Genomic DNA, 27,166 nt, shown 5'->3' with positions numbered 1-27,166 from the left:
ATGTTTCTCTCTATTTCTCTCCTTTCCTCTCTCTCCAGAATAAAAAAAATTTTTTAAATATATTGTGTTGACTATGCTATTACAGCTGTCTCATTTTTTTCTCCCCTTGATTCCCCTCCGACCCTGCACCACCCCTTCCACCATCATTCACCCACCTTAGTTCATGTCCATGGGTCATACATATAAGTTCTTTGACTTCTCCATTTCTCATACAAATGGTAGGTCTATTTTGTTCCTATACTATTCTTAACCTCCCCCTGTCTATTTTGTACCTTCCATTCATGCTTCTTATTTCCTGTACCTTTTCCCCCTTTCTCTCCTCTCCCCCTCCCCACTGATAACCCTCCATGTGATCTCTATTTCTGTGAATCTTCCTGTTCTAGTTTGTGCAGTTCATTTTTGTTTATTTTTAGGTTTGTTTGTTGATAGTTGTGAGTTTGTTGTCATTTTACTGTTCATATTTTTTTATCATCTTCTTTTTCTTAGACAAATCCCTTTAACGTTTCATATAATAAGGGCTTGGTGATGATGAACTCCTTTAACTTGACCTTATCTGGGAAGCACTTTGTCTGCCCTTCCATTCTAAATGAAAGCTTTGCTGGATAGAGTAATCTTGGATGTAGGTCCTTGCCTTTCATGACTTGGAATACTTCTTTCCAGCCCCTCCTTGCCTGCAAGGTTTCTTTTGAGAAATCAGCTGATTGTCTTATGGGAACTTTTTTATAGGTAACTCTCTCCTTTTCTCTTGCTGCATTTCAGATTTTCTCCTTATCTTTAATCTTGGGTAATGTAATTATGGTGTGCCTTAGTGTGTGTGCTTCCTTGGGTCCAACTTTTTGGGACTCTCTGAGCTTCCTGTACTTCCTGGACTTCCTGGCAGTCTATTTTCCTTTGCCAGAGTGGGGAAGTTCTCCTTTATTATTTGTTCAAATAACTTTTCCACTTGTTGCTCTTCCTCTTCTCCGTCTGGCACCCCTATGATTTGGGTGTTGGAATGTTTAAAGTTGTCCCAGAGGTTCCTCAACCTGTCTTATTTTTTTTTTTTTGAATTCTTGTTTCTTCTTTCTGTTCTGGTGGAATGTTTATTTCTTCCTTCTGCTCCAAACCATTGATTTGAGTCCCCGTTTCCTTCCGTTCACTGTTGGTTATCTGTACATCTTCCTTTGTTTCACTTTTTATAACCCTCACTTTTTCCTCTATTTTGTGACTGTACTCAACCTTTTCTGTGAGCATCCTGATTACCAGTTTTTTGAACTCTGCATCTAATAGGTTGTCTATCTCTTTGTCACTTAGTTCTATTTTTTTTCTGGATCTTTGATCTGTTCTTTCATTTGGGCCATATTTCTTTGTCTGTGTGTGCCTTTTATGTAGTAAGGGGCAGATCCTTAGATATTTGCTAAGGCGGTACAACCCAGGTCACTGCATTGTGATGCTATATGTGGGGGAGTGGTCAAGAGGGAACACTGCTGCTTGCTCATCTCCCCTTTGATTTTCAATCACTTTCCCTGCTACCCACAAGCAAATTGGGCCCTTCTGGTGCTGGGTTCCCAGGTGGGTGGGTTTTTGCACCTTCTAGAACCCTGTGGATCTCTCCAATAAACTCTCCTGTGAGGCTGGGAGTTTCTTCTGCCGCCTAAACCCCCACAGCTTTTTTCACTCAGAAGTTTTGAGGCTTTATTCCCCCGTGCTGGGACCCAGGGTTGCATGGTCTGTCTCACTCTCCTGTTCTTCCTCTCAGTTTATCTGCACACAAATGTGGGACCACCTCACCTGGTCCACCAGCTGCCACCTTGCCACAGTCCTCTCCACCGCAGCTGTCTGTCTCTGCCCCTCCTAGCGGTCTGGATGAATATTTCTTCTTTAACTCCTTGGTTGTCAGACTTCCATACAGTTTAATTTTCTGGCAGTTCTGGTTATTTTTGTTTTTAAATTTGTTGTTGTCATTCTTTTGGTTGTATGAGGAGGCCAGGTGTACCTACCTACCTCTCCATCTTGGCTTGAAGTCCCTCCATGAACATAATTTGGGGGGAGGTATAATAATCCCATGTATAATGTGCACAAAAATGTGGGTGTGCAGTATACATAGCAAATAAACATATTTGTTTAATAAACTGAAAATAAACTGTATGCTATTGATCATAAGATACAGGTCAATTTTAGAGATACTGAAATGTGGGGGAAAATGTGTCTTAGAAACAATGATACATAGGAGACTTCTGGCAAGATGGAGGCATAGGTGGACGCACCGTACCTCCATGCACAACCAAGATTAGAACAACAACAATTTAGAGACAGAATAACACCCAGAACTGACAGAGAATTTATCTGAATGGAAGTAGGACAGCCAAGAAGTTGAAGTAGACCCGTTCATCCAGACCGGTAGGAGAGGCTGAGAGGAGGAGCAGGTGCGCGGAGATCGGGAAGAACTGGGCACATAAGGCAACTGGGAGCACGTAAGCATTCCGGGACGCGCAAGATCGCAGCGGTGGACCCTGAGTACACAAGCAGCGACTGGCAGACCCAGTGAGGCGGCATTGTGGACCAGGGCAGAGCGCGCAACCCAGGATCCCAGAGAAGGGACTGAGATCCCAGGAGAACGGAACTGCCGCCATTGTTCCCCCTCGCCCCCACATACAACTTCACAATCTAGTGACTGGGGTGCCCAGCCCAGGTGAACACCTAAGGCTCCGCCCCTCACTCTAACAGGAGCGACCAGACCAAAACAAAAGAAAAAAAGAGAGAGAGAGAGAGAGAGAGAGATCTCAAACAGAAAAACATATCAATGCCCCAGGGCTCATCCTTTTGAGTGACTAAGAGATAGCCAATCTATCAGATGCACAGTTCAAAACACTGGTGATCAGGAAGCTCACAGATTGGTTGATTTGGGGCACAAATTAGATGAAAAAATGCAGGTTACCATAAAAGAGATGAAGGAAGATGCACAGAAAACCAATAGTGAAGGGAAGGAAACTGGGACTCAAAACAATAGAGTGGACCAGAAAGAAGCAAGAAACAACCAAGCAGGAAAGCATGAAGAAATAAGAATTCAAAAAAACGAGGAGAAGCTTAGGAACCTCCAGGACATCTTTGAACGTTCCAACATCCGAATTATAGGGGTACCAGGAAGGGAAGAGGAAAAGCAAAAGATTGAGCACGTATTTGAACAAATAATAAAGGAGAACTTCCCCATTCTGGCAAAGGAAATAGACTTCCAAGAAATCCAGGAAGCTCAGAGAGCCCCAAAGAAGTTGGACCCAAGGAGAAACACACCAAGGCACATGATAATTATTACATTAGCCAAGGTAAAAATGAAGGAGAGAATCCTAGAAGCAGCAAGAGGTAAGGGGACAGTCACCTACAAAGGAGTTCCCATCAGACTGTCAGCTGATTTCTCCAAAGAGACCTTACAGGCAAGAAGGGGCTGGAAAGAAGTATTCCAAGTCATGAAAAGCAAGGACCTACATCCCAGATTGCTCTATCCAGCAAAGCTCTCACTTAGAATGGAAGGGTAGATAAAGTGCTTCTCAGATAAGGTCAAGTTAAAGGAGCTCATCATCACCAAACCCTTATTTTATGAAATGCTAAAGGGACTTATCTAAGAAAAGAAGATAAAGAAAAAACATGTACAGTAAAATGACAGCAAACTCACAATTATTAACAACCACACCTAAAGCAAAACCAAAAGAAACTAAGCAAACAACTAGAACAGGAACAGAACCACAGAAATGGAGATCACATTGGAGGATTAGCAACAGGGGAGTGGGAGGAGGAGAGAGGGGGGAAAGGTACAGAGAATAAGTAGCATAGAAGGTAGGTTGAAAATAGATAGGGGGAGGGTAAGAATAGTATGGGAAATGTAGAAGCTAAAGAACTTATAAGTATGACACATGGACATGACTAAAGAGGGGGGATATGGGTGGAAGAGGGTGTACAGTGGGGAGGGGAGTGAAGGGGGGAAAATGGGACAACTGTAATAGCATAATCAATAAAATATATTAAAAAAAGAAACAATAATATATAGTATGTCAAACATTGGCCTAGGCATATACAATTATTTCTAACCCTGCAACAAACCTTGTTATTATTGTGACCATTTTACAAATGAAGCTTAAAGGGTCCCATATGGAAAGCATTTGACAGGAATGTTTTTTCATTAATCAAAGAGGAAAGTTGCAGGTTTGAATACCACATATCATCATAGTTCCAACATAATGCCAATGGATGCATTATTCCCAGGACCTACAACCACCTTCTGAAGACACCAGGAGTTTGTTTGCAGCGCTAAGATTTAAAGAAATTGATGGAGGGTGCCACCAGTCACGGAGCCTGTTGCTTAACTGGACTCAGCAGGTCTCATTGACATCTGACAACTTAGATGGAACTTTGAGTGGACAAGGTGTAATAAGATGATAAAATGACCCAGTTTACCCGGGAACGTCCTAGTTCATGTCTTTGAATTAAGCATTTGTTCCAGGAATAAAGAATGCTGGTAACCCTGCTAAGGGTGTGTGGTCTGCACACAGCTAAAGTGTGTCTCCTCTGCAAGAACAAATTTCCTTTGGGGGTGGCCTAGGTGATCATGTGGGTTTCTTGGTTGCAGGTAACAGAAATCAAGGCTGGTTAATTTTATCAAATAAGCCATTTTGGGGGAAGGAAGTAGTTTACAGAATGGAAGGTAAAAGTGAAAGAATTAGGCCTTAGAAAAGGAGGTGCCAGGGCAAGTGTGGAGGTCTATGTAGGAAGTGGAAGATCACAAACAGACTGGAAGTTCTCTTCATGGCTCTGCTATTGGGCTAAATCCTCGGGTGTCCAGATTCAGACCAGGACAAAGCCTCTGACTGGCCATATTTGGATCGTGTGCCTGCCCCCTTAGTGCTTTAATTGACAGTTTCTCTAGGACCACAGGAATGTTTCCTGAAAGTAAAAATCAGTATTGTTAATAGAAAATGGGGGAAAAGCTTCTGGGAAGGCAAAAATAAGATTTCCACCCAGAGAGAGTATTCCTTTTAGAAAGGTAAAGGAGATGGAAGAAAATTTTTAGATGTTTTTGTTGCAAAATTTGATTACAATCTTGTTGCAGTGTAAACCCTCCTGGAAGGAATTCAAAGATTCACATTTGATAGGGACATTTAAAAAAATATTTTTTATTACAGTCTCACCTACATAGAATAAATTGCACAATCTTAAGCATACAGCTTGATGAATTTTTGAACATTTGTAACACCCCCAGAAAGCTCTCTCAGGTCCCCTCTCAAGCAATATGCCCCCACCTTGCCCTGCACAAGATAACAACTCTTCTGATCCTTATCTTGGTAGAGATATTTTATAAGACAAGAGAATGATTAAATTAAAAGAAAAAGAAAAGAATGTGTTACAATGTCCCAACAGCCTAGCGGCCTCACAGCAACAATCCTTCCACCCTTTTCTAAATCCAATTATAATCCAATAAAAGCTCAAGGCCCCCACCCCTCAATGCTGGTGTAACTCTCCATACTACGTCCCTCTCCTTTCTTGGAGAGCAAATAAAAACTTTATTCTCTACACTTTGTTCTCTTTGTGAATTCTTTCACATCCAGCATCACCAACCACCCTAATACAATTCACCAACATGTACAGTTCTTCCCGGTACTAGAGCACCATGACTAGATCAATGAATGTTTCCATTGATCTCAAGGACTAATTCCTCATTCAGCCTTAAACCCTGTCCCCCACAATACCTGTCCTGTATCCCCAATAGATGGCTACTTCTGTATCTTAAAAAATTCCTTTAAAAGCAACAAAGTCTCCTAGTACAGTGAAATCTTTGCATATCAACACTTACGGTGAAAGTAAATGGAGAAATAAAACAGTTTAAGAAAGAACTGAAGAGAAGGAGAAATATGGAGTGCCCAAATGTTAGGGTGTATGCCAACTGGAGATTACCCAGAAACTTCAATGCAACATCTTCTTGTTCTTTTTAAAAAATTTTTTGCATGTAACCATTTAATATAAACAACTTAAATGTCCATTTTCATAGCATGTAGTAGGTTAAATCTGTATGTGTCATAATAGATCTCAAAAATGTAAGGTTTAAGTAGAAAAACAAGCTGTAGAATGATATTGGTGCAATGTAGGACTGTTGATGTAAATGAAAAACATATAAAAGACCATACTATACATTATACATATATACACATGGAAGTATAAGAAATGGGTTGGAAAGATACACACCAAATTTATGACAATAGTTATAACTAGGGGAGGATGTTTGAGAAGAGGGCTTTCTATTTGTAATGGTCTAATATAATTTTAATGGATTTTTAGGAGGATAACATTCATATCATTACCTGTGTAACTTTAAATAAAAAGTATACACATAGGAAAAGAATTGGTGGTGAGAATATGGATGATTATTTTTCTTTGTACTTTTTCTGTATTTTAAATATCTATATACATCAACATGGGCAGACATTTTTAAATAATAGGAGTGATTATTTTTAAAGAATAGGGTGGAAACAGCCAATTACATAATAGTATGAAAATGTTTATGTAAAAAACCATACTCAGTAAAAACAGAACATCTATTTTCTACAGACACATATATCCATATGAATATATCCATGTAAATTCACAGCAAAAGATAAAGAAGGACATATACTATGCTGATAATAATGGTTACCTTTGTGGAGGGGCTTAGTTAGGATCGGGGTCCAAGGTTTTAATATTTTGCAATAATTCACGGATTATTTGTGCCCAGACCCTTTCGAACTCCTGGAGTTTGCGGGAGCGGGGGCGATTACTGACAGAATCCATCATTTCTCCTTGAGATTCTTACCCGAGTTATGTGGGTTAACCTCAAGTCTCCAGGTTAAACACCCTACTCAGAATACAGATTCTTAAACTGCTTTTCGCTCTAAAACTCATTTGGAACAAGTCCGGGCTTAAAAGTCTGAGCAAATATTTTCTTTTAATTACTTGGCATATTCTATTTGCATCAAAATTAAGTAAAAATACATATTACACTGTAGTGAAATTACATTGCAATTTCTTCTAAAGTCGCTAAGTAGCTCTCTGTAGAGATCCAGCGGCATTGCGGTAGCGTGGCCGAGCGGTCTAAGGCGCTGGATTAAGGCTCCAGTCTCTTCGGGGGCGTGGGTTCGAATCCCACCGCTGCCACAAACAGACCTTTTTGCTGCCTTCGCACCACGCTTTTTCGTCATTTTCCGGATACATCAGCGCCCTCTACCGCCGTAAGTATCGGACAGGTCCACGCGGAAGAGACGGTAAAGGGGGTGGGTCCAAGCTCGTGGGTGCAAGGCATTCTGGGTAAAAGGAAGCGTGAGGCCCAATCCCGCTCCCCCCACGTGTCCGCCAGAGTTTCTCCACCAGCAACATGGCTGCTGCCTGAACGGAGAAGTCGGGGGCCGCCACTTCTGCACACTACGGGAACCTGGGCGTTTGCCGCCGCCCGAGCGCGGCCGCCGCGCAGAGGTGAGTGCCGATGTGTCAAGCCCCCTGTGCACGAGCCTCCGTGGACTGGCGAGATGGGTTGGGGCTGGGTCGCCGAGTAGGCCGAGAGGCCCGCGCTGAGCTCTTGGGCTTGGGGCCGCCCGGGTTTCGGGCTAGAGTACGGTCAACCTGCCCCAGTAGACCCAGCCGGCCGCGCACTCTGACTTCGGCCTGGGAGTCTGGGAGGACGCGGCCGCTAGCGGTGACTCAGGGTCCAGCTCCCATGCCCTGTCTGGCCCGGACCTCCAACGGGAGCACCAGCCCGGAGGTAGCCGGTGTCCCGCCGTGGCAGCCCTAGGCTGTCGCTGTGTGGGGGCCTGACCACCCACATGGGAGGCTCTGGGCCGCGGCTCGCCCCGATGGCAGGGGGAGGGTACCAGACCGCAGTCCTTGAGCAGGTTCACATCAGCCCCGCCCGGCTCGGATTCTGTGTTCTCTTTCTCCGGACACCGCTCGGCGTTCACAGGGAGCCCGCTGAGCACTTAGGCTACAAGTTAAATATGGACGGTCCTTCTCTTCTGCCTGCTCCGAAGTCTCAGCAGTGGCTCCAGTTCTTCATCTGTGAAATGGGTTCATACACCTATCCTGCCTCCTGGGGGTGTGGTGGAGCGGAATAGAGTAAGACCGGCGAAAGGAGCCCCAGCGTGCTGTTTGTGATACTTTGCTACGTCTCAGACCCTTTTAACGACGGAAGAAAACAGATTGCCAAGTAGTAACAGATTTTAGACGGGTTACATTTATTACAGTAAGACTAAAGTCCTTATTGTGGTCCTCTGGAGGCCTGTATTTGTTATCAGCGTTTCAGAGATGAAAATTAGTGGGGGTTACCAAGATGTGGCTGTTCCAGGTGCGGCACGGTGTTCAGCAGCAAACGCGAGGTTTGAACATGTGCAGTTCTGCTCTGGAGTCCAGGCTTTTGCCCACTGTACCATGCTGACTGTTCTTAAGCAGGAGTGCAGTGCAGTAGGTTTGAAAGAGAATAAGGATATTTGACATCAGCTAGACCCAGGTTTCTGTACTGGCTCTGCCGTTCTCCAGTGCTGTGACCTTGGCGAGTTACTCTCTGAGCCCCAGTTTCCTCATTTCTTATTTGAGGATGATAAATTTAAAAACTTTAAAAAAAGGTTAATTGATTTTTAGAGAGAGGAAGAAAGAGAGAGAAAGAGAAACATCGATTTGTTGCTCCACTTAGTTATGCATTCATTGTTGATTCTTGTATGTGCCCTGACTGGGGATTGAACCTGCAACCTTGGCAAATGACCCAACCATCACTCTAACCAAGTGAGCTAGCTGGCCAGGAGTGGAATGATAAATCTTGATTTATAGGGTTATTGAGACAATTAAATGAGATTTTATGTGAACTCCATAGAGAAGGGACTGACTTTCATTTAGGGCTAATTAGTTCTTGTCTCCTAGGCCAACTCTGCCTTTAACCAAGTTGGAAACAGGAGACTCAGAGAAGGGAGATACCTGTTTTAGGGGCATAGAGCCAACTAGAAACCTTGCCTTGACACTGTTGGCCCTGGGTCTTGGGGCCCTCTCCCCTTTTAGTGTATTGTCTTTTGTTAACTCAGACCTCTCCGACTCCCTTTAGTAGCTGGAGAACTTTTGAAGTTGCTTCTGCTTTTCTGATTGGTTGACAGGTTGGATTCCTGGGTACAGCATAGATGGACCCAGCTGTGGACCTCTGCTCTGGACCTCCTCTTAGCTCCACCTGATATCCTTGCCCCCTTTCCATTTGTTGAGCTAGTCACCGTTGGGGGAAGTTTCCTGTGCCCAAGGCCATGGAGCCACTGCCATAGTACCCTATGGCCACAGGACACCCTGTTGAGGCCCAGGTGGACACTGTTGTTGTGGCACAGCTTGGCTTCTGGTGGCTAGAAGCCTGCTCCCGCCTGGGTCACAGCCCTTGTCCTCAAGAGACCATGAGGCCCAAACCATGAGTCCAGCCCTTTGGTGGGGGCTGAGTTAGGTTTTCTGGGTTCAGGTTTTGTGAGTCCCTCCTTTCATGTACTCAATTGCTCAGTTATTCTTTGTATTATATTACCATATTTTGCTGTATAATGACCACTTTTTTTGCCCAAATTTTTGAGGGAAAAATAAGGGTGTGCATTATACATTATACATGGTTAGTGCCCGAAATACCTTGTATCTGTTCTTGTGTTTTGTAATTATTGTTACATAAGACTTTTTGTACCCTAGTATGTTCAAAAGTAAATGCTAAGATAACTTTATGATAAAAACCTAATATCTAAATATAAATAAATCAAAATTGAATTAAGAAATTAAAATGAAAGATTTTTTTCCTGAAAGATTGGGCCAAAAATGTGGGTGCGCATTATACATGGCAAAAATACAATATGTCTACTTCATGCTGGGCACTGTTCCACGTATTGGGAGAACAGTGTGAATTTAAAAAAAGAGACACAGAATAATCCTTTAACAACTTGATGAAATACATGTATTATAATTCTCTCCACTTTCTGGTTGAAGCACAGAGGCCCTGATGAAGTTTATATTCTACTGCAAAAGATAGACAACACATAAGCAAATACACTAGGTAGTTCCAGGTTGTAAGAAGAACCACAAATGATATAGAACAGGGAGGGGTGGTAGTGACTGGGAAGGGGTTTGGGGTGGGGATGCTGTAAGATGGGGTGGTCAGGGAACTTTTCTCCTCCTGGTGACTACCTGGCCAAGTGAATGATGAGGGAAAGGCAGGTTAAAATCATGCAGGGCCTTGGGGCCACGGAAGGGAGCTTGGATTTTGTTTTGTGTGACAGTTGAAGGGTTTTCGGCAGGGGGAGGGATGATGTGATTTACTTTTTTTTTTTTTACAAGTACTACTCTGGCTTTTTCTGGGAAGATTGGAGGTAAGAAGGAGGGGCAATAGGAACACATGATGAAGCAGTACTTTTAAAACTGCAGGTCAAGATATATAAGTGAGATGTGAAATCAACGTGGGATATTAATCAGCATTTTTAATTTTAATGAGCAAGGGTAGAGAGCCTCACGTGGAATAGGGACAATTATGGTTGTTAAACCTTCTTTAATTTGTTACGTGATTATATATATGTTCTGGGTCATTTATATGAAATAGATTTCTTACTATAGATCTTAGGCTGAAAACTTTGAAAGCCACTGAGTTGGATGGGATGATGGAAGGGTGAAGGAAGGTGAAAACTCCTGCTTTTACCCAATCAGATGTCCTACCTGGAGGGACCTGGAGGGAGGTTCTCCTGTGTAACTGAGGCAAGGCCAACAGAGCCCAACAATGGTTGAGAAAGCCTGTGATTGGGAATGATTGCATCTTGGTTAACTCCCAGGCCACACCTGCAAGTCCCCAGTCTTTCAGTTGTCTACAGAGCCAGCTGAAGAGAAGGTAGGTACTTGACATCTGTGACATTTGGCACCCAGTGCAAACGGGTGGGGTCCTTGGCCCTCCCATCCATTGCCCCCTGTCTGGGACTTAGAAAGTACCTACAGCTGTCAATTTGGGACTCCTGGTTTTCACCCAGACTTCTATCACCTAACTTGTGGCCTGCTTCCCTTTTGTCTGGCTTTTTATCTCCCACCCTAAGATTGTCCTCTACCCAGATTCTTGGGTGCTCCTTATTAAATAACATTCCTGTGATTCATTTATTCAGACAACAAATACGTGTTGAGTGTCTGCTCTGTGCTAGGCACTGGGGGTACAGCAAGACACAGAATAGACCAAAATCTCTGCCTTCCTGGAGCCTTACAGCTTAGTGACAGTGGGGTGTGGGGACAGCTAATAAATACAGAGCTATAAACTGTCACAGTAGTGATATATGCTGTGGAGAAAACCAGAGCAGGGAAGGGGCAGGGTGCAGTTTTGAATTGGGTGAACAGGGAAGGTCTTAGTGATGAGGTAACATTTGAGCAAAAACAAGAAAAATGAAGTAGGAAGCCATGCTGTTATCAGGTGGTAGAGAGTTACCAAGCCTCAGAAGCACAGCAGGAGGAGACAGGAGAAGAAGGAGACCTGTGGGCAGTGAGGCCTGAGAAGTAAAGGCAGGGAGGAAGTTTGCTTCTCGCCACTTGGGATGGTAAAGACTAGCTTTTATTCTGAGTGAGATGGGAGGCCTTTGAAGATGGAGGAGTGACATGATCTGACTTGGTTTTCAAAAGCATCACTGGCTGAGGGTTTGAGCAAAGATTGTTTGGGACAAGGGTGGAAACAGGGAGAGCATGAGGCTATGGCTATAACACAGACTGGAGATGAGCAGGCTGGAGTGGTAGGCAGCAGTGGAAGTGGCCAGGTCCCAGACACACTTTGAAGGTAGGTAGAACTGATAGGATTTGCCAGTGTGGATTGAAACAAAGAGACTCACCAAAGATGATGCCAGCATTTGGCCTGAGCAGCCTGAGTTCAGAACATGTATCTGGAATAAGAGATGATTTCATATGATGGCTGGGACAAGGGTCTTAGATGACATAGAATTCTATGGTGAAGGTATTATGTTCATTTACATATTACATAGTTTAAGTGTTAAGTAGATAAGACAAAGATTGTGCTGGTCTTACCCAAAAGTAGAGGTCTTGGGGACTGCTGAGATCTGAGGGTACCTCTGTGCCTTGCTAACCATCTCCTCCCTTTGGGCATATGGAGGGTCAGCCCAGCTGAATGACTCACCCTCCATCATGGAGACTTCAGCCTTCCCTCTCCCGGGTACTTTAAGTGCTTCTTGTTGCTGGAATCCCTCCTTTGCTCTCATTGCTCCTCCAAATCCTTCTATCTTTTAAGGCCAAGTCCTAACACCCACTCCCCAGCAGAAAGGTTCTTCCCCTCCCTCCTCTGAATAGAGCTGCTGTTGCCTAAAGCCCCGTGGCCTGGCTCTGAAACCCAGCGAGTCCTCGTGGTTGTTGTGTGGCTTTGGGTAAAACACATAGAGATGTCTGTGAGTTCCAGTCTACTCTTCATGAAATGGGGATAGTCAAGTCCTTTCACAGGATTATTAAATATACTGGAGAAAGTATTGAAGAGGATTGTTTTTATACACACATAAAACTACCACAGAGAGGAGAGTTATCTCACTTTGAGTTGGGCTTGAAGTCAACTTGAAAATCAAATATCAGACAAGTTCACCTTAAAAGTCTTGGGACTGTCTGCTGTTTCTGTTTGACATCTGAGTCTTTTTACATTTATTTTTATTTTTCAATTACAGTTGACCTTCAGTATTATTTTATATTAGTTTCAGGTGTCCAGCATGGTGATTAGACATTTATATAATCTACAAAGTGACCCCCCTAAGAAGTCTAGTACCACTGGCACCAGACATAGTTATTACAATATTATTGACTATATTCCCTATGCTGTACTTGGTATCTCTGTGACTGTTTTGTAAACGCCAGCTTGTACTTCTTAATCCCTTCACCTTTTTCATACATTCCTCCTCCCTTTACCCCTCCCCTTTGGTCACCATGCCTTGGTCATCTGTTTCTCTGAGTCTGTTTCTATTGTGTTTATTTGCTTTGTTTTTTAGATTCTACATGTAAGTGAAATCATAATGGTATTTCTCTTTCTCTGACTTATATCACTTAGTATATCACTTAGCCTCTAGGTTCATTCCATTTTTTTCATAAATGGCAAGATTTTATGCCTTTTTATGGGCAAGTAACATTCCATTGTATATACTCATATGTACTACATCTTCTTTGTCCGATCATGTATTGATGGATACCTAGGTTATGGTCATATCTTAGCTATTGTAAATAATGCTGCAATGAATAAAGGGGTGCATATATCTTTTCAAATTAATGTTTTGGATTTCTTCAAATAAATATCCAGAAGTGGGATTGCTGAGTCATATGGTAGCTCTGGTTTTGACTTTTTGAGGATGAAAGGCCTCCAAACTGTTCTCCATAGTGGCTGCACCAATTTTCAATCCTACCAACAGTATGTGAGGGTTCACTTTTCTCCACAGCCTTGCCATCATTTATTGTTTGGTTGATTTGATGATGATAGCCATTCTGACAGGTGTGAGGTATTAGCTCATTGTGGTTTTAACTTGCATTTCCCTGATGACTAGTGACGCTGAGCATCTTTTTATATGCCTGTTGGCCATTTGTATATCTTCTTTGGAGAAATGTCTATTTGGGTCCTCTGCCTATTTTTAAACTTCGCTTGTTTTTTTTGGTGTTAAGCTTGTATGAATTCTTTATATATATTTTGGATATTAATTTCTTACTGGATGTATTGGTGAAAATCATACACCATTTGGTAGGTTTTTTCATTTTCTTGATGGTTTCCTTTACTGTGCAAAAATTTTTTAGTTTGATATAGTCTTATTTGTTTATATTTTCTTTTGTTTCCCTTGCCTGAGGAGACATAGCCAAAAAAAAATATCACTAAGAGCGACGTTTTATGGGTTTGGGTCTTAAATTTAAGTTTCAATCGATTTTGAGTTTATTCTTGTATATGGTATAAGAAGGTAGTCCAGTTTCATTCTTTTGCATGTGTCTGTTTAGTTTTTCCAACACCATTGATTAAAGAGACAGTCTTTATCCCATTGTATATTCTTACCTCTTTTGTCATAGATTAATTGGCCATATAGGCATGGGTTTATTTCTGGACTCTCTCATTTGTTCCAGTGATCGGTGTATGATTTTATGCTAGTTCATGCTGTTTTGATTACTATAGCCTTATAGTATAGTTTGGTATCAGACAGCATGATAACTACAGCTTCGTTCTTTTTTAAGATTGCTGTGACTATTCAGGGTCTTTTGTAGTTCCATATAACTTTTTGGATTATTTGTTCTAGTTCTGTGAAAAACACCATTGGTATTTTGATAGCAGTTGCATTGAATCGATAGATTTCTTTTGGTAGTGTGGACATTTTAATGATGTTAATTCCTCCTACCCATGAACATGGTATATGCTTCCATTTATTTGTATCTTTTTTTATTTTTTCCTTTAACATCTTTTTAAAATAAATTTGTGCTTTTTTAAAACAAAAGATCTTATTTATTTTTTAGAGAAAAAGAGGGAGAGAAACATTGATGTGTGAGAGAACATTAATGGTTGCCTCTCACACACCCCCAACTAGGGACCTAGTCTGCAACCCAGACATGTGCCCTGATTGGGAATCGAACTGGTGACTTTTTGGTTTGCAAGTCTGTGCTCAGCCCACTGGGCCACATGAGCCAGGGCCGTCTTATAATTTTCTGAGTATTTATCGATTGTAGAGAGAGAGACATCGATTTGTTGTACCACTTATTTATGCATTCATTGGTTGCTTCTAGTCTGTGCTCTGACTGGGGATTTAACCTTTAACCTTAGCATATTGGGATGACACGCTAACAAACTGAGCTACTTGGCCAGGTCCTAGGATTGTTTTCTTTCTTTTTTTTTCAGTACTTACCCGAGGATATGTTTATTGATTTTAGAGAAAGAGGAAGGAGGAGAGAGAGAGAAACAGAGAAACATCAGTCATTTGCTTTTTTGTATGCAGGGATCAAACCTGCAACCCAGGTATGTTTCCTGACCGGGAACTGAACTTAACCTTTGGGTGCACAGGACAGTGCTCAAACCAACTGAGTACACTGGGCCAGGGCTAGGATTGTTTTCTTAATTTCTTTTTCTGATAATTCATTAATGGTGTATAAAAATGGAACCAATTTCTGAATATTAATTTTGTATTCTATTACTTTACTGAATTGGTGGAATCTTTAGGATCCACTGTAGATTGTCATATCTGCAGAATGACAGTTTTACTTCTTTTCAGTTCATATGCCTTTTTTAAATTTTTTTCTGGTCTGATTAGGCCTTCCAATACCACGTTGAATAAAAGTGGTTAAAGCGGACAGCTTGGCCTTGTTCCTGATTTGAAGAAAAATGCTTTTAGATTTTCCTCATTGAGTATTATGTTAGCTGTGGATTTGTCATATCTGACCTTTATCATGTCGAGGTATGTTCCCCCTTCCCACTTTGATGAGTGTTTTTATTATAAATGGACGCTGGATTTTGTCAAGTGCTATTTATGTTTTTATCCTTCAGTTTGTTTGTGGTTATCATGTTAATTTATTTGTGGATATTGTACCAACCTTGCCTCCCAGGAATAAATCCTACTTGATCATGGTATATGATCTTTTTAATGCATTGATGGATTTGGTTTGCTAGTATATTGTTGAGTGTTTTTGCATGTACGTTCATTTGGGATTTTGGCCTATAATGTTTTTCTTTGTAGTGTCTTTATCTGGTTTTGGAATCAGAGTAATACTGGCTTTGTAAGATGAGCTTGGGAGGCTTCCCTCCTCTTGAATTTTGTGGAATAGTTAGAGAAGTGTAGGTATTAATTCTTCTTTGAATATTTTGTAAAATTTTCTGATGATTTCTAGGCAAGGACTTTTGTTGGGAGTTTTATTACTGATTTGATTTTTTAAAAAACTTTATTTTTTTAAATTATAGTTTATTGATTATGCTAACACATTCTCCTGATGTTTGCCCCTTAGCACCACTCCCTCAGGAAATCCACCCATCACGTCCATGGGTCATGTGTATAAGTTCTTTGGCTACTCCATTTCCTATACTGTACTTTACATCCCCGTGGCTATTCTGTAACCACCTATTTTTACTACTTTTTTTTTTTAAGATTTTATTTATGTATTTTTAGAGAGGGGAAGGGAGGGGGAGAGAAACATTGATGTATGGTTGCCTCTTGTGCACCCCACACTGGGGACCTGGCCCACAACCTAGACATGTACCTTGACTGGGAATTGAACCAGCAACCCTTTAGTTAGCAGCCTGCGCTCAATCCAGTGAGCCACACCAGCCAGGGCTATTTGTACTTCTTAATTCCCTCACCTCTTCACCCATTCTCCTGAACCTGCCTCCTATCTGGCAACCATCTGATAAGTAACTTCTGCTGCTGCTTTTAAGATTCTCTCTTTATCTTTAACCTTGGGCATTTTAATTATGATGTGTCATGGAGTAGGACTCTTTGAGTCCATCTTTTTTGGGACTCTGGGCTTCCTGGACTTGCATGTCTATTTCCAATTTCTTGCTCTTTAACTTCTTCTGGCAACCCTGTGATGGAAATGTTGGAATGCTTGAAGTTGCCCCAGAGGCTGTTGATACTATCCTCAATTTTTTTGGATTGTTTTTTGGTCTTGTTCTGTGAACTTGTTTTTTTCTTCCTTATGTTCTAAATCATTGATTTGATTCTCTGCTTCATTGACTCTACTTTTGTTTCCCTGTAAATTGTTCTTTATTTCAATTAGCATATCCATAGTTTCTGAGGGGATCTTTTTTAGGCTGCTGAGGTCCTCACAGAGTTCCTTGAGCATCCTTATAACCAGTGTTTTGAACTGCATCTGATGAATTATGTATCTCTACTTAGTTTAGCTCTTTTTCTGGAGTTTTGATCTGTTCTATCATTTGGGCCATATCTCCTTGTCTCCTCATTTTGGCAGCCTCCCTGTGCTTGTTTCTGTGTATTAGGTAGAGCTGCTTTGACTCTATGTCTTGGTAGTGTGGCCTAATGTATTAGGTGTCCTGCAGGGTCCAGTGTCACAGCTGTCCCTATCACTTAAGTTGGGTACTCAAGATGTGCTCTTTGTGTGGGCCAGGTATGTGCCCTTCTCTTGTAGTTGAGCCTTGGTTGCTACTGGCAAGTCAGTGGGAGGGATTTACCCAGGTCAGTTGCAAGGATTGATTGGGATCTCTGGCCACCAATCTCTGCCCTCTCTGGAGGATCAGCTGTGCCAGGGGCAAGGAGGTGGTACTGTTCCGATGTGATCTGCAGCTGTCCAGTGGGTGCACTGGCACTGGGGTTTCCTAGGTGGTGCAGGCCAAGGTCAGCCCCCACCTGTGTTTTGCCCAAGGCACCTTGCCTGAGATATAAAGCAGGGTTGTCAAACTCATTTTCACCAAGGGCCACATCAGCCTCCCAGTTGCCTTCAAAGGACCAAATGTAATTTTAGGACTGTATAAATGTAACTACTCCTTAACAGTTAAGCGAGAGCTTGGTGCAGGTGCCAGGCTGGATAAAACAAGGTGGAGGGCCAGAATTGCCCCACGGGCCTTGTGTTTGCCACCTGTGCTATAAAGCAATCTGAGATGGCTGCTACTTGTGCTGGGCTTAGAGATTCCCAGGCAAAGCCAAGCTGTAAACATAGGCTGGTTGCTGCTAGTGCCAGGCCTGTGATCCACTGAGGCCAGCTGTTGCTTGTTTGATAGTAAGTTGTGAAGCATGAGCCAAAACCAGCCTGGGTACCCATAAGTTGGGTGGGGCAGAGCCTCTGCAAAATCCAAGGCTGGTCAAACAGTGTTAGCCAGGTTGATGGAGTTGCTGATATGGCACCAGCTTACTGGCTCTGTAGCAGGGAGGGTTTAGCAAAAGGACAATGATACCAGATACTTCAGTTTCTCCCTGTACACTACTGGTGCCACTCAAGCTGCTACCCTGGTGCTGGAGCTCAGAGGAAGTGAGTCTGAGTAGGTGAGTCCATGTGTGGGTTCTTTAAAAGGAACTGCTTGGGGTTCAAAAGTTTCTTCCACTGACACAATCCCTGCTGGTTTTTGCAGCCAGAAGTTGTGGAGCCGTATCTTCCTGGCACTGAAACACTGGGCTGGGGGGACTGGTGTGTCTGGGACTCCTTGCCCTCAAGATATCCCTCCCAAATTTTTATGTACCATACATGGGTATGTGACCAGCCTGTTCCTCGTCTATGCCCCTCCCACCGGTCTGGATGGATGGCTGTGGTTTGTTTAATTCTGTGGTTGTCAGATTTCCCTTTAACTCAATTCCTGGCAGTTCTGAGTGATATTTGTTCTGTATTTTAATTGTAATTTTGATATGGTTGTGAGAAGAGGAGAGCTGTATTTGACTTTGCCACTATCTTGACCAGAAGTCCTGATTTGATTTTGTTAAGTAGTTATCAGTCTGTTTACATTTTCTTTTCTTGAGTCAATGTTGGGAGATTGTACATTTTAGGAATTTATTATCCATTTCTTCCAGGTTGAACCAAATGTTGGTTGTCATAGTTATTTGTTGTGTCTCCTCTTTAATTTGTTTTAATTTATTTCCCCCTTTTAAAAAAATTAATTTGGTTAAAGCTTTATTCACTTTGTTTATCATTTCAAAGGACCAGGTCTCAATTTCTTTGATCTTTTGTGTTTTTTAGACTATTTCATTTATTTCTTCTCTGGTTTTTATTATTTCCTTCCTTCTACTCACTTTGGACTTTTTTTTCTTCCTTTTTTTTTTAAGTTCTGCAGATATATGATTAGATTGTTTATTTGAGGTTTTTCTTGTTTCTTTAAGTAGACCTTGAATTTTTTGTTTCTTGAAGTAGGCTGTGAATTTTCCCCTTAGAACTGCTTTTGTTGTGTCCAGTAGATTAAAGGTGATTGTGTTTTCATTAGTCTCAAGGTATTTTGATATCCTCCTTTATGTTGTTATTAACCCATTCATTGTTTAATAGTGTGTTATTTAGCCTCCATGTGTTTCTGTGTTTTTTTTTTTTTTTTTGGTTTTTTGTTTTTCAGTTTTCTTGTAATTGATTTCTAGTTTCATACCATTATGATTAGAAAAGGTGCTTGATATGATTTTTGTCATGTTATATTTATTGAAACTTGTTTTGTAGCCTGGCATGGTCTATTGTGGAAAATGTTTCAAGTGCACTTGAAAAGAATGTATATTTGACTGCTTTGGGGTGAAATATCCTACAAATATCAATTAAGCCTATTTTGCCCACTGTGTCACTTAAGGCCACTGTTGCCCTGTTCATTTTCTGTCTGTATGATCTATCCATTAATGTCAGTGGGGTTTTTAAGTCCCTTATGACTTTTTTATGGTCAGTCTCTCCCTTTATATCCATCAATATTTGCTGTATATATTTTGGGGGCCCAGTTGGGGACATACATGTTTATAAGAATTATGTCCTCTGGTTGCATTAATCCCTTTGTTATGAAATGCCCCTCTTTGTCTCTTGTTACAGAAAAGACAAAGATCCCTTGTTTTACAGTCTGTTTTGTCTGATATATGTATTGCTTATTGCTACCCCAGTTTTTCCCCCTCATTTGCTTGAAGTATCTTTTTCCTTCTCTTTACTTTCAGTCTCTGTTGTGTGTTTTGATCTAAAGTGGGTCTCTTAACAGGCAGCATATGTATGGGTCTTATTATTTTTAATCCATTCAGCTACCCTGTGTCTTTTCATTATAGCATTTAATCTATTTACATTTAAAGCAATTACTGATAGTTATGTAGTTATTGCCATTCTATTATTTTCTGATTGTGTAGTTCTTCTCTGTTCCCTTCTTGTTCTGTCTTCTATGTTGATGAGTTTCTGTAATGTGGACTCCTTTTTCTTTATTTCTTGTACAGTGGTACTTTGGTACTTGTTAATTCGTTCTAGAAGTCATGATGAGTGCCAAAACCAGTGTGTCCTGAACAGTGAAGCACTTTGTCTTGCAGGGCGGTGTCGTGACTCACACAAGCTCTAGTAAGTGTGATGAGTCCTGAGCAAGCACCTACTGCTGAAACATTTTTTTTCTTGTCAAAACGCAACAAATAAAAGGTTTGACAAATTCTGAAGCTGGCTAGTACTGAGATGTGACTGTGTGTCTCTTGTAGGTTTTTGGTTCATGGTTATGAGGTACTTCATATATATCAAGGTATGTTTATAGAAGTCTGTTTAAGTTGAGAGTCACTTAAGTTCAAACACATTCCAAAATTACTACAATTTTTACTCTTCCCCTCTACGTTTATGTTTTAGTCTCTATTTTTTACTTCTTTTGTGTGTTTCTCTTAATTTATTGTTGTAATTACATATGATCTTACTAATTTTGTCTTTTAACCTTGGTACTAGTTTTATAGTTGGTTGAATCAACTGCTTTTCTTGTGTTGGCCAAAGAGTCCATTTCATTTTTTCCATAAAATAAAAAGACCCTTTTTTTTTTCATTTTCAGTAGTAACTATTGATTTGGATATTTTGAGTATGTGGGCTATCTCCTGTGTGATATAATGTTAATTATTCTCAATTAATGTATCAATTTGATTACTACCAACTTCAACTTCTCTGCCCTACTCTGGAGCATCCTCCAGCAAGAAATCTCTAATGTGAAACTTCACAAACCACTTCTGGCACGTTAGATTAGTCACAGCACCTTCTCTATACACTGCACAAACCTTTTTTTTTGCATTTCAGTTGAAGTTTTACCTTTCTTGAAATAATAAAGTATAATATGCAGAAAATGTTTTGTATTTTCTTCCATCTTCAATATTAAAATGGCTGCACAAAAATTCACTGATTTTGATAAGTTCTTTTTTAATGCCTACTGATAGGACAGCTGTCACAATACAATCTAACAAAATTGTTTCAAATGAAGTTAAAGTCAATTAAGTACTACTAGACCCATCTTATGGGGGGGGCGGACAAATGAATTGTTTGGCCAACCCAATACTATGTGTTTGCCTTTGTCAATAGGCAGTTTTCCCACCTATATTTTCTTACTCATATTTCTTATGTTTTCTTTTCTACTTAAAGAAGTCCCTTTAACATTTCTTGCGATACTAGTTTAATGGTGAACTCCTTCAGTTTTTTCTTGTCTGGGAAGCTCTTTACCTCTTTTTTGATTCCAAGTGATAATGTTTGTTGGGTAGAGTAGTCTTGGTTGTAGTTCTTTTCTTTTTTATAACTTAGAATATTTCATACCAATTCCTTCTGGTCTGCAAAGTTTCTGTTGAGAAATTAGCTGACAGTCTTGTGGGATTCCCCTTGTACATAACTAACTGCTTTCCTATTGCTGTTTTTTTTTAGATTCTCACTTTGTCTTTAACCTTTGGCATTTTCATTATTATGTTTCTTGGTGTGGACCTGTTTGGGTCTCTGCACTTTCTGGGCTTGTATGTCTTATTTCCTTGGACAGGTTAGGGAAGCTTTCCATTATTATTTCTTCAAATAGTTTTTCAGCCCTTGCTGTCTTCTTGGGATCTTAATGTTGTCCCATGGGTCCCTTAAACTATTGTCATTTTTAAAAAATCTGGACTCTTTTTCTTGTTGCTGTTTTAATTGGGTGTTTTCTACTACCTTGTCTTCCAAATCGCTGATTTGATTCTCTGCTTCATCTAATATGCTGTTGATTCCTTCTTTATTTCAGATACTGTATTCTTCATTTTAGACTTTTTCATGTTTTCTATCTCTGTGTAAGTTCTGAGTTCATCTATTAATACTTTTCTCCTACGTTCATTGAGCATCCTTATAACCAGTGTTTTGAACTCTGCATCTGATAGATTGCTTGCCTCCATTTTGTTTAGTACATGTTCTGTAGTTTTGTTTGTTCTTTTATTTTGGTCATGTTTCTTTGTTGCTTTATTTTGGCTGTGTGTTTGTGTCTGTGTACTAGGTAGAGCTACCACATCTCCCAGTTATAGTGTCCTAATGTAGTATGTGTTTTGTGGAGCCCAGTGGTGCAGTTGTCTTGGTCACCTGAGCCTGGTGCTCCAGGAGTGTCCCTTGTGTGGTTGTGTGTGTCCTCCTATTGTAGTTGAGCTTTTATTGCTGTTGGTACATCAGTGGGTAGAATGGACCCTCAGGCTAACAGGCTCTGACAGCTGAACATGACTTTAGCTGACAAGCTGTTGTTCAGGTGTTGACCCCACAGAATGAGATTTGCTTTAGTGGGGCTCTGTGCCTGCCTAGTTCATCCTTCAGATATGTTGTTTGTGGAGCTATTTGGGTAGTGCTCTGCTGTTGTCTGAAGCTGGCCACTGGGTTTGTTGATTCTGGGGGCTTCTTAGGAGGGCTCTAGTATAGGCTGAGGTGTGCACTGTTTGTGAGTGGCTTGGCGTCCCTTGGTAGAAGCTACAAAGTGATCTGCTTTTGGTTGCCGGTTGTGCTGAGTTTGGTGGTGCTTGAGAGAGGCTATGCCGAGAAGCCAGGCTGGCTGCCTCTAATGCCTATCTTGGGACCCTTTGGTAGGTGCCATGATTTGAGCTGAGGCCTACTGCCACTTGTGCTGGGCTTGTGGCCTTTTGGTTGAAGCTATACTCCAAGTCAATACCGAATGTAGCTTATGCCAGGTTTAGGGCCACATGATGGGAGTTACAATGCAAGCTGAGACCAATTACTGCTTGTGCTGGGCTTGAAGACACTTAGTAAGAGGTATGGGGCACACCGAGGCCAGCTGCCACTTGTTTGAGCTTTGTGGACCTTGGAGAGATTTTAAGAAAGTCCTTAGCATGAGCTTAAGGCAGGCTGCTTCTGTGAAGGAGCCACTGAAAGAGGCTCTGGCTGGGTATCTGTGTTGGGTGGAGCAGGGTCTCAGGGAATCACCTCTGTGGGGTGAAAGATGTTTGTTAGGTCAATGGAGAGCCTAGATTTAACAGTATGCTGTGTCTTGGCTGGGTTGGGGAGGGCTCAACAAAGAAACAGTGGCACCTGCCAGCACTTTTGTCCCTGGAGAGAACCACCCCTAACTGCTCCTCTAGCCCTTGTCCTGAAGCTAGTCAGTTCAGGTTCCTTCTTTATGTCCCTGGCACTTTTTGAGCTGCTACCCCAGTGATTAAGACCAGAGCAAGTGTGTTTATAAGTTTGTGCTCGGCCCTTTAACAGTACAACTGGGTTTCCAGCAGCCCTTCATCTCACCTGCTGATGGAGACTGCTGATTTTCTCAGCCAGCTGTTGTGGGGGCTTTCTTCCCAGCACTAGTGCTATGGGCTGGGGAGTTTGGTGTGTGGCCAAGACGCCTTGCTCCTCAGGGGAGAGCTCTGCAGCCAAGCTATCCTTTCCAGTTCTTCACCTCCACATGTGGGTGTGGGACCAACCTGTTTTGGTCTCTGCCCCTCCTCGATGTAGCTTCGTTATATCCTTAGTTGTGAGAGTTCTTTTCAGATCGTCTTCAGGTGGTTTTCAAGGGTGGTGGTTCTGTAATTTAGTTGTAATTGTGATGTAGCTGTGGGAGGAGTGGTTTCCTACTCCACCATCTTGACTGGAAATCTCTGACTCTTTTTTTAAAACCTCCCCATGGCTTCTAGTTAGTTCTGGAGTGTTGTGAACATGGCTGTGGGTCAGCCAGCCTCCATTCTCCTGCTTGGTGGTGAATTCTTTGTCAGTGGTCAAAAAAACCCTTAAAACTGGTCATTCTTTCCCACAGGTACAACCTATTGTTTGGTTGTTTCTCTCTTTGGGGGGAGCTGTGGATTATGTAATTGGTCATCCTCTGTTGACTTCAGGGTACATGTAGAAAGAAGATCAACTTCTGTTTGTCTCAGGCTTCTCCCTCCCAGAGCAGCATCTGTCACTGAATGAGCACTGCGGAGTGACGGCTGAACAACCAACTGACAGGCCAAGTCTTTCGCTATTCCTTACAGGCTGAGTCTGAGGATCTCACAGCTGGCTCCCCCCTAGTATGGCCAATGAAGAGGACGACCCAGTCATACAGGAGGTAACTGCTGCTCCCCACCCTCTGCCCGGGCTGCCAAGGAAAAGTGCCTGTTCCCAGGATTGCAGGCAGTGGGGCTGGGTTCCTTCCATCCTTCCTCAGGCCAGCCTGGGAGCTTCTTTTTCCAGGTACCTGCCTGGCTGAGCCTCTTGCTCCCTTCAGATCTCTGATCCAGCATCTCCTTGTCAGAACAGCTCCCCTGACCACTCTTGTGCTCATGTGGCATTCTCCTCTTGCACACTGCCCCTGTTCCCACAACACTCTAGGCCCTTATGTTGGACTTGCCTTGCACTTGGCCACAATACTTACTAGACATAATTCTTCTTCCGTTAGAATGTAAACCTGTGAAAGCAGAGCTTTTATTCTGTTTACTGTGTCCACAAAGCTGGGTTCAGTTCCTTGGACATGATATGTAGTTAGTAGGATAATTTGTTGAATTAATGAATGAGTCTTACATTTCCCCTTTACCTTACTCATTCAGCAGTTATTTACTGAACCCATATGGGGCTGTGGCAACAGTGAGGAGAGGCAGTGTTCTTATCCCCCTTTCCAGGCAGATTAGGATCTCTGGGGAGAGACTGAGAAGGAAGGAGTCTTAAGAAGCAGACAGTGGGGAAGGCAGTTTCAGATCAGAACACATTCTAGAGTCTCTGGGCCTTTGCACATGCTGTTCCTCCCACTAGAAGGCCCCTCACACAAGCCTCCCCTGTGCCTGATGACCATTCACTAGTCCTTGAGGCCTGGATGTGGCAGAGTACATGGTTCCTATGAAGAGTTGGGAAGCAGGAAGGTCAACTACCGCATGTTGGGGCAGGGTGGTTAGTGTTGAGAGGAAAGGAAGTAAGGCTGGTCAGTCTCCGAGGGGCTTGTAGACCACCCTAGACAGAGTGATAGGTTGATCCAGACTCCATGGTGGAAGGCACTTGGAAGACACTTTTCCTGTCTCCTCTGCATCATAAAAGCATTTACTCCAGCTCCAGGATGCTGCCTGGTCTGGGCAACCCAGGGAAGAGGCATTTTATTGGATTACTGTGAACCTTGGTTAGGGGGCCAGCTGGACCCTTGTACTGGCCCCCTGAGAGCTATAGGGAGGGGGGCCCTGGATATATCCAGATTGGAGACTCGGTTCCATTTTGTTTTGGCAGTAGCTGAGCTCTTCCCTCGATCCAGGATTGCTTTGGGGCCACTACCCCTCATGCGAGCAGGGCAGGTCAGGCTCAGGGTTCTTTGTCCTAGTTAAGTCTTCTTCCCTTGTTCCCAGATCGATGTCTACTTGGCCAAAAGTCTGGCAGAGAAGCTGTATCTGTTTCAGGTAATTGTGGGACCTGAAGATAAAGAGGGGAAAGCAGGTGTTGGTGGGGTGGTGGAAATGCAATGAGTGGGGCCCGGGAATAATGGGAGACCTCAGAGTGTGTGATGGGACAGTTCTTTTTATTCTTGTGGGTGGGTTACATAGTTTGTCATTTCCAAGGCAGGAAACTGAGGCAGCCATGAAAGAATAAGCCCATAGCATGGACATACGCACACCACTTTTTCCTTATGCATGCCTCTTGATGGGTATTGGGTTGTTTCCACTTTTTGACTCTTAGGAATAACGAATGCTGCTGTGAACATTCCTGTACAAGTGTTTGGGTAGATACGTGTTTTCATTGCTCGTGGGCGAGTCCCTAGGAATGGGTTTGCTGTGTCACATGGAAATTCAGCATTTTGAGGAACTGCCAGACTGTTTTGTACCATTTTGCATTCTTAACAGTTAGGTTATTGTTTTAAGTATTTTTTGTCCACGGCAGCAGCAGTGCTCCAAGCATGTGCTTGGGACGAGGGCTGCTGCCTATCCCCTAGGCTCTGCTTTTATAGGTTTTGGGGCTGGAGGCCCTCGTTTGGGACTTCTGCACCTGTTTCCCAGACTATACAGTGATGATGGGACTGGTGCTGGTGGCAGTGACCTCATGCATATTCAGGGTGTGCCATGCTTTGTGTGGTGAGGCTATGCGTGCTGGATGGAGGCGAGGAGCTTGCCCAAGTTCATAAGAAGCTAGTGGCAGAGTTAGGACCGGAACTTGGGCTGTCTGATTGCAGAATCTGTGCCCTTCAGCAGCACTCTTTCTGGCCCAGGCCCTTTGCAGGGGCTCTGGCCAGATGGGCTGTGCTCCAGCCTGGGCTGCAGGCCATTCCCACACCTATACTCCAGGTTCCTGCCCCGGGCTCAGCCCAGGAAGTATGGAAGGGCCACTGTGCTACTACTGACGTGAGCTTTTAGGAAACAACCATTTCCCTGGCTAAAATGTAGCTGACCTAATATGGCTCCCAGAGGAACACTAACTTCTTATACTGCCATACCTCTCTCTGCAGGCTCACTCCCAAGGCTGTCATGGTGCTTTTTGAAAGTTGTTCTAAACCTTGCCTCATCTACCCGCCCAGTAGCATGCAGACTTTTCCCTGTCTTTAACTTTCTGTAATGGGAAAGTCACACAGAAGCAAAAGGGGAGAAACTGGGATAATGAACTCCTATGTGACCTCGTCTGGCTTCAGCGATGAGTAGCTCTTAGCCAGTCTTGTTTTCCCTCTTTGTTCCCTCGTGGTCTGTTTCCCTTGTCCTCTCCTACCTGGTGGCCTGCAGACTGGTAGTTTGACCTCTGACCTCACTTTTGACTCCCATGGCAATTGTTCTGTGGGTGCCAGAGCCCATGGGGTGATGTGTGTGGGCCTTTGGGTTCCTGAGGCTTGGGCATGTCCCTTGAAAGTCAGAGACATCTAAAAGTTCTTCGGAAGGAGGCTGGGTGGAGACCAGGGGTCTCTGGGCTTGGTGGGGGTGCGGTGACAGTGGGGCTTCTTGGCCAGAGTTCCCTGAGTGGCTCTGGTTGGGGCTGGGCAAGGTGCACTGATGGCTCCCTTGCCTTCCCTAGTACCCTGTGCGTCCAGCCTCGATGACCTATGATGACATTCCACACCTCTCAGCCAAGATCAAGCCCAAGCAGCAGAAGGTGGGGCTGCCCTCTGTGTTGGAAGTGAGCGGTTTGGGTGGGAGCTGGTGGAGGTGAGGAGATGAGCCATTTGGTGACTGTAAGCTCAAAGAAGGAGTGAATGGAGTTAAGAGAACCAACAACTTGTAGAGCCTTGAAAGCTGAGATAGGAAGGAGTTTCCAGAAATAAAGAGGGTGAACAGCTCCAGAGAGGCCGGGAAAAGTGAGATTCCAGTTATCGAATGGCACTGGGGGCTCATGTTCACAGGTACATGGTGGGGGCCATTGTGAAGCAGGCCTAGTGTGT

General features: G+C 42.8%; 1 protein-coding gene and 1 non-coding gene across 3 annotated transcripts in view; both read left to right on the top strand.

Moving 5' to 3' along the window:
• Positions 1 to 7,073: 7,073 nt before the first annotated feature.
• On the top strand, positions 7,074 to 7,155 carry TRNAL-AAG. Its single transcript has one exon. It is a non-coding gene; the product is annotated as a tRNA-Leu (tRNA).
• A 159-nt stretch (positions 7,156 to 7,314) lies between these two features.
• Positions 7,315 to 27,166, top strand: part of POLR3E (RNA polymerase III subunit E) — a 39,610-nt gene continuing 19,758 nt past the window's right edge. The window contains exons 1-5 of one of the 2 annotated variants that reach the window (XM_036021390.1): positions 7,326 to 7,470; positions 10,693 to 10,870; positions 23,826 to 23,899; positions 25,158 to 25,208; positions 26,803 to 26,880. In XM_036021390.1, the coding sequence (XP_035877283.1) occupies positions 23,864 to 23,899; positions 25,158 to 25,208; positions 26,803 to 26,880 (165 nt within the window). In that variant the 5' untranslated portion in view covers positions 7,326 to 7,470; positions 10,693 to 10,870; positions 23,826 to 23,863. Of the gene's footprint in view, positions 7,471 to 10,692; positions 10,871 to 23,825; positions 23,900 to 25,157; positions 25,209 to 26,802; positions 26,881 to 27,166 lie in introns of both variants that reach the window. The other variant, XM_028512527.2, reaches the window with a different exon arrangement.

Source organism: Phyllostomus discolor, chromosome 3 (assembly GCF_004126475.2).
Source record: "Phyllostomus discolor isolate MPI-MPIP mPhyDis1 chromosome 3, mPhyDis1.pri.v3, whole genome shotgun sequence".
Classification (NCBI taxonomy): domain Eukaryota; kingdom Metazoa; phylum Chordata; class Mammalia; order Chiroptera; family Phyllostomidae; genus Phyllostomus; species Phyllostomus discolor.
The sequence above is the reverse complement of the archived record's forward strand: the minus strand, read 5'-3'. Positions and strand labels throughout refer to the sequence as shown.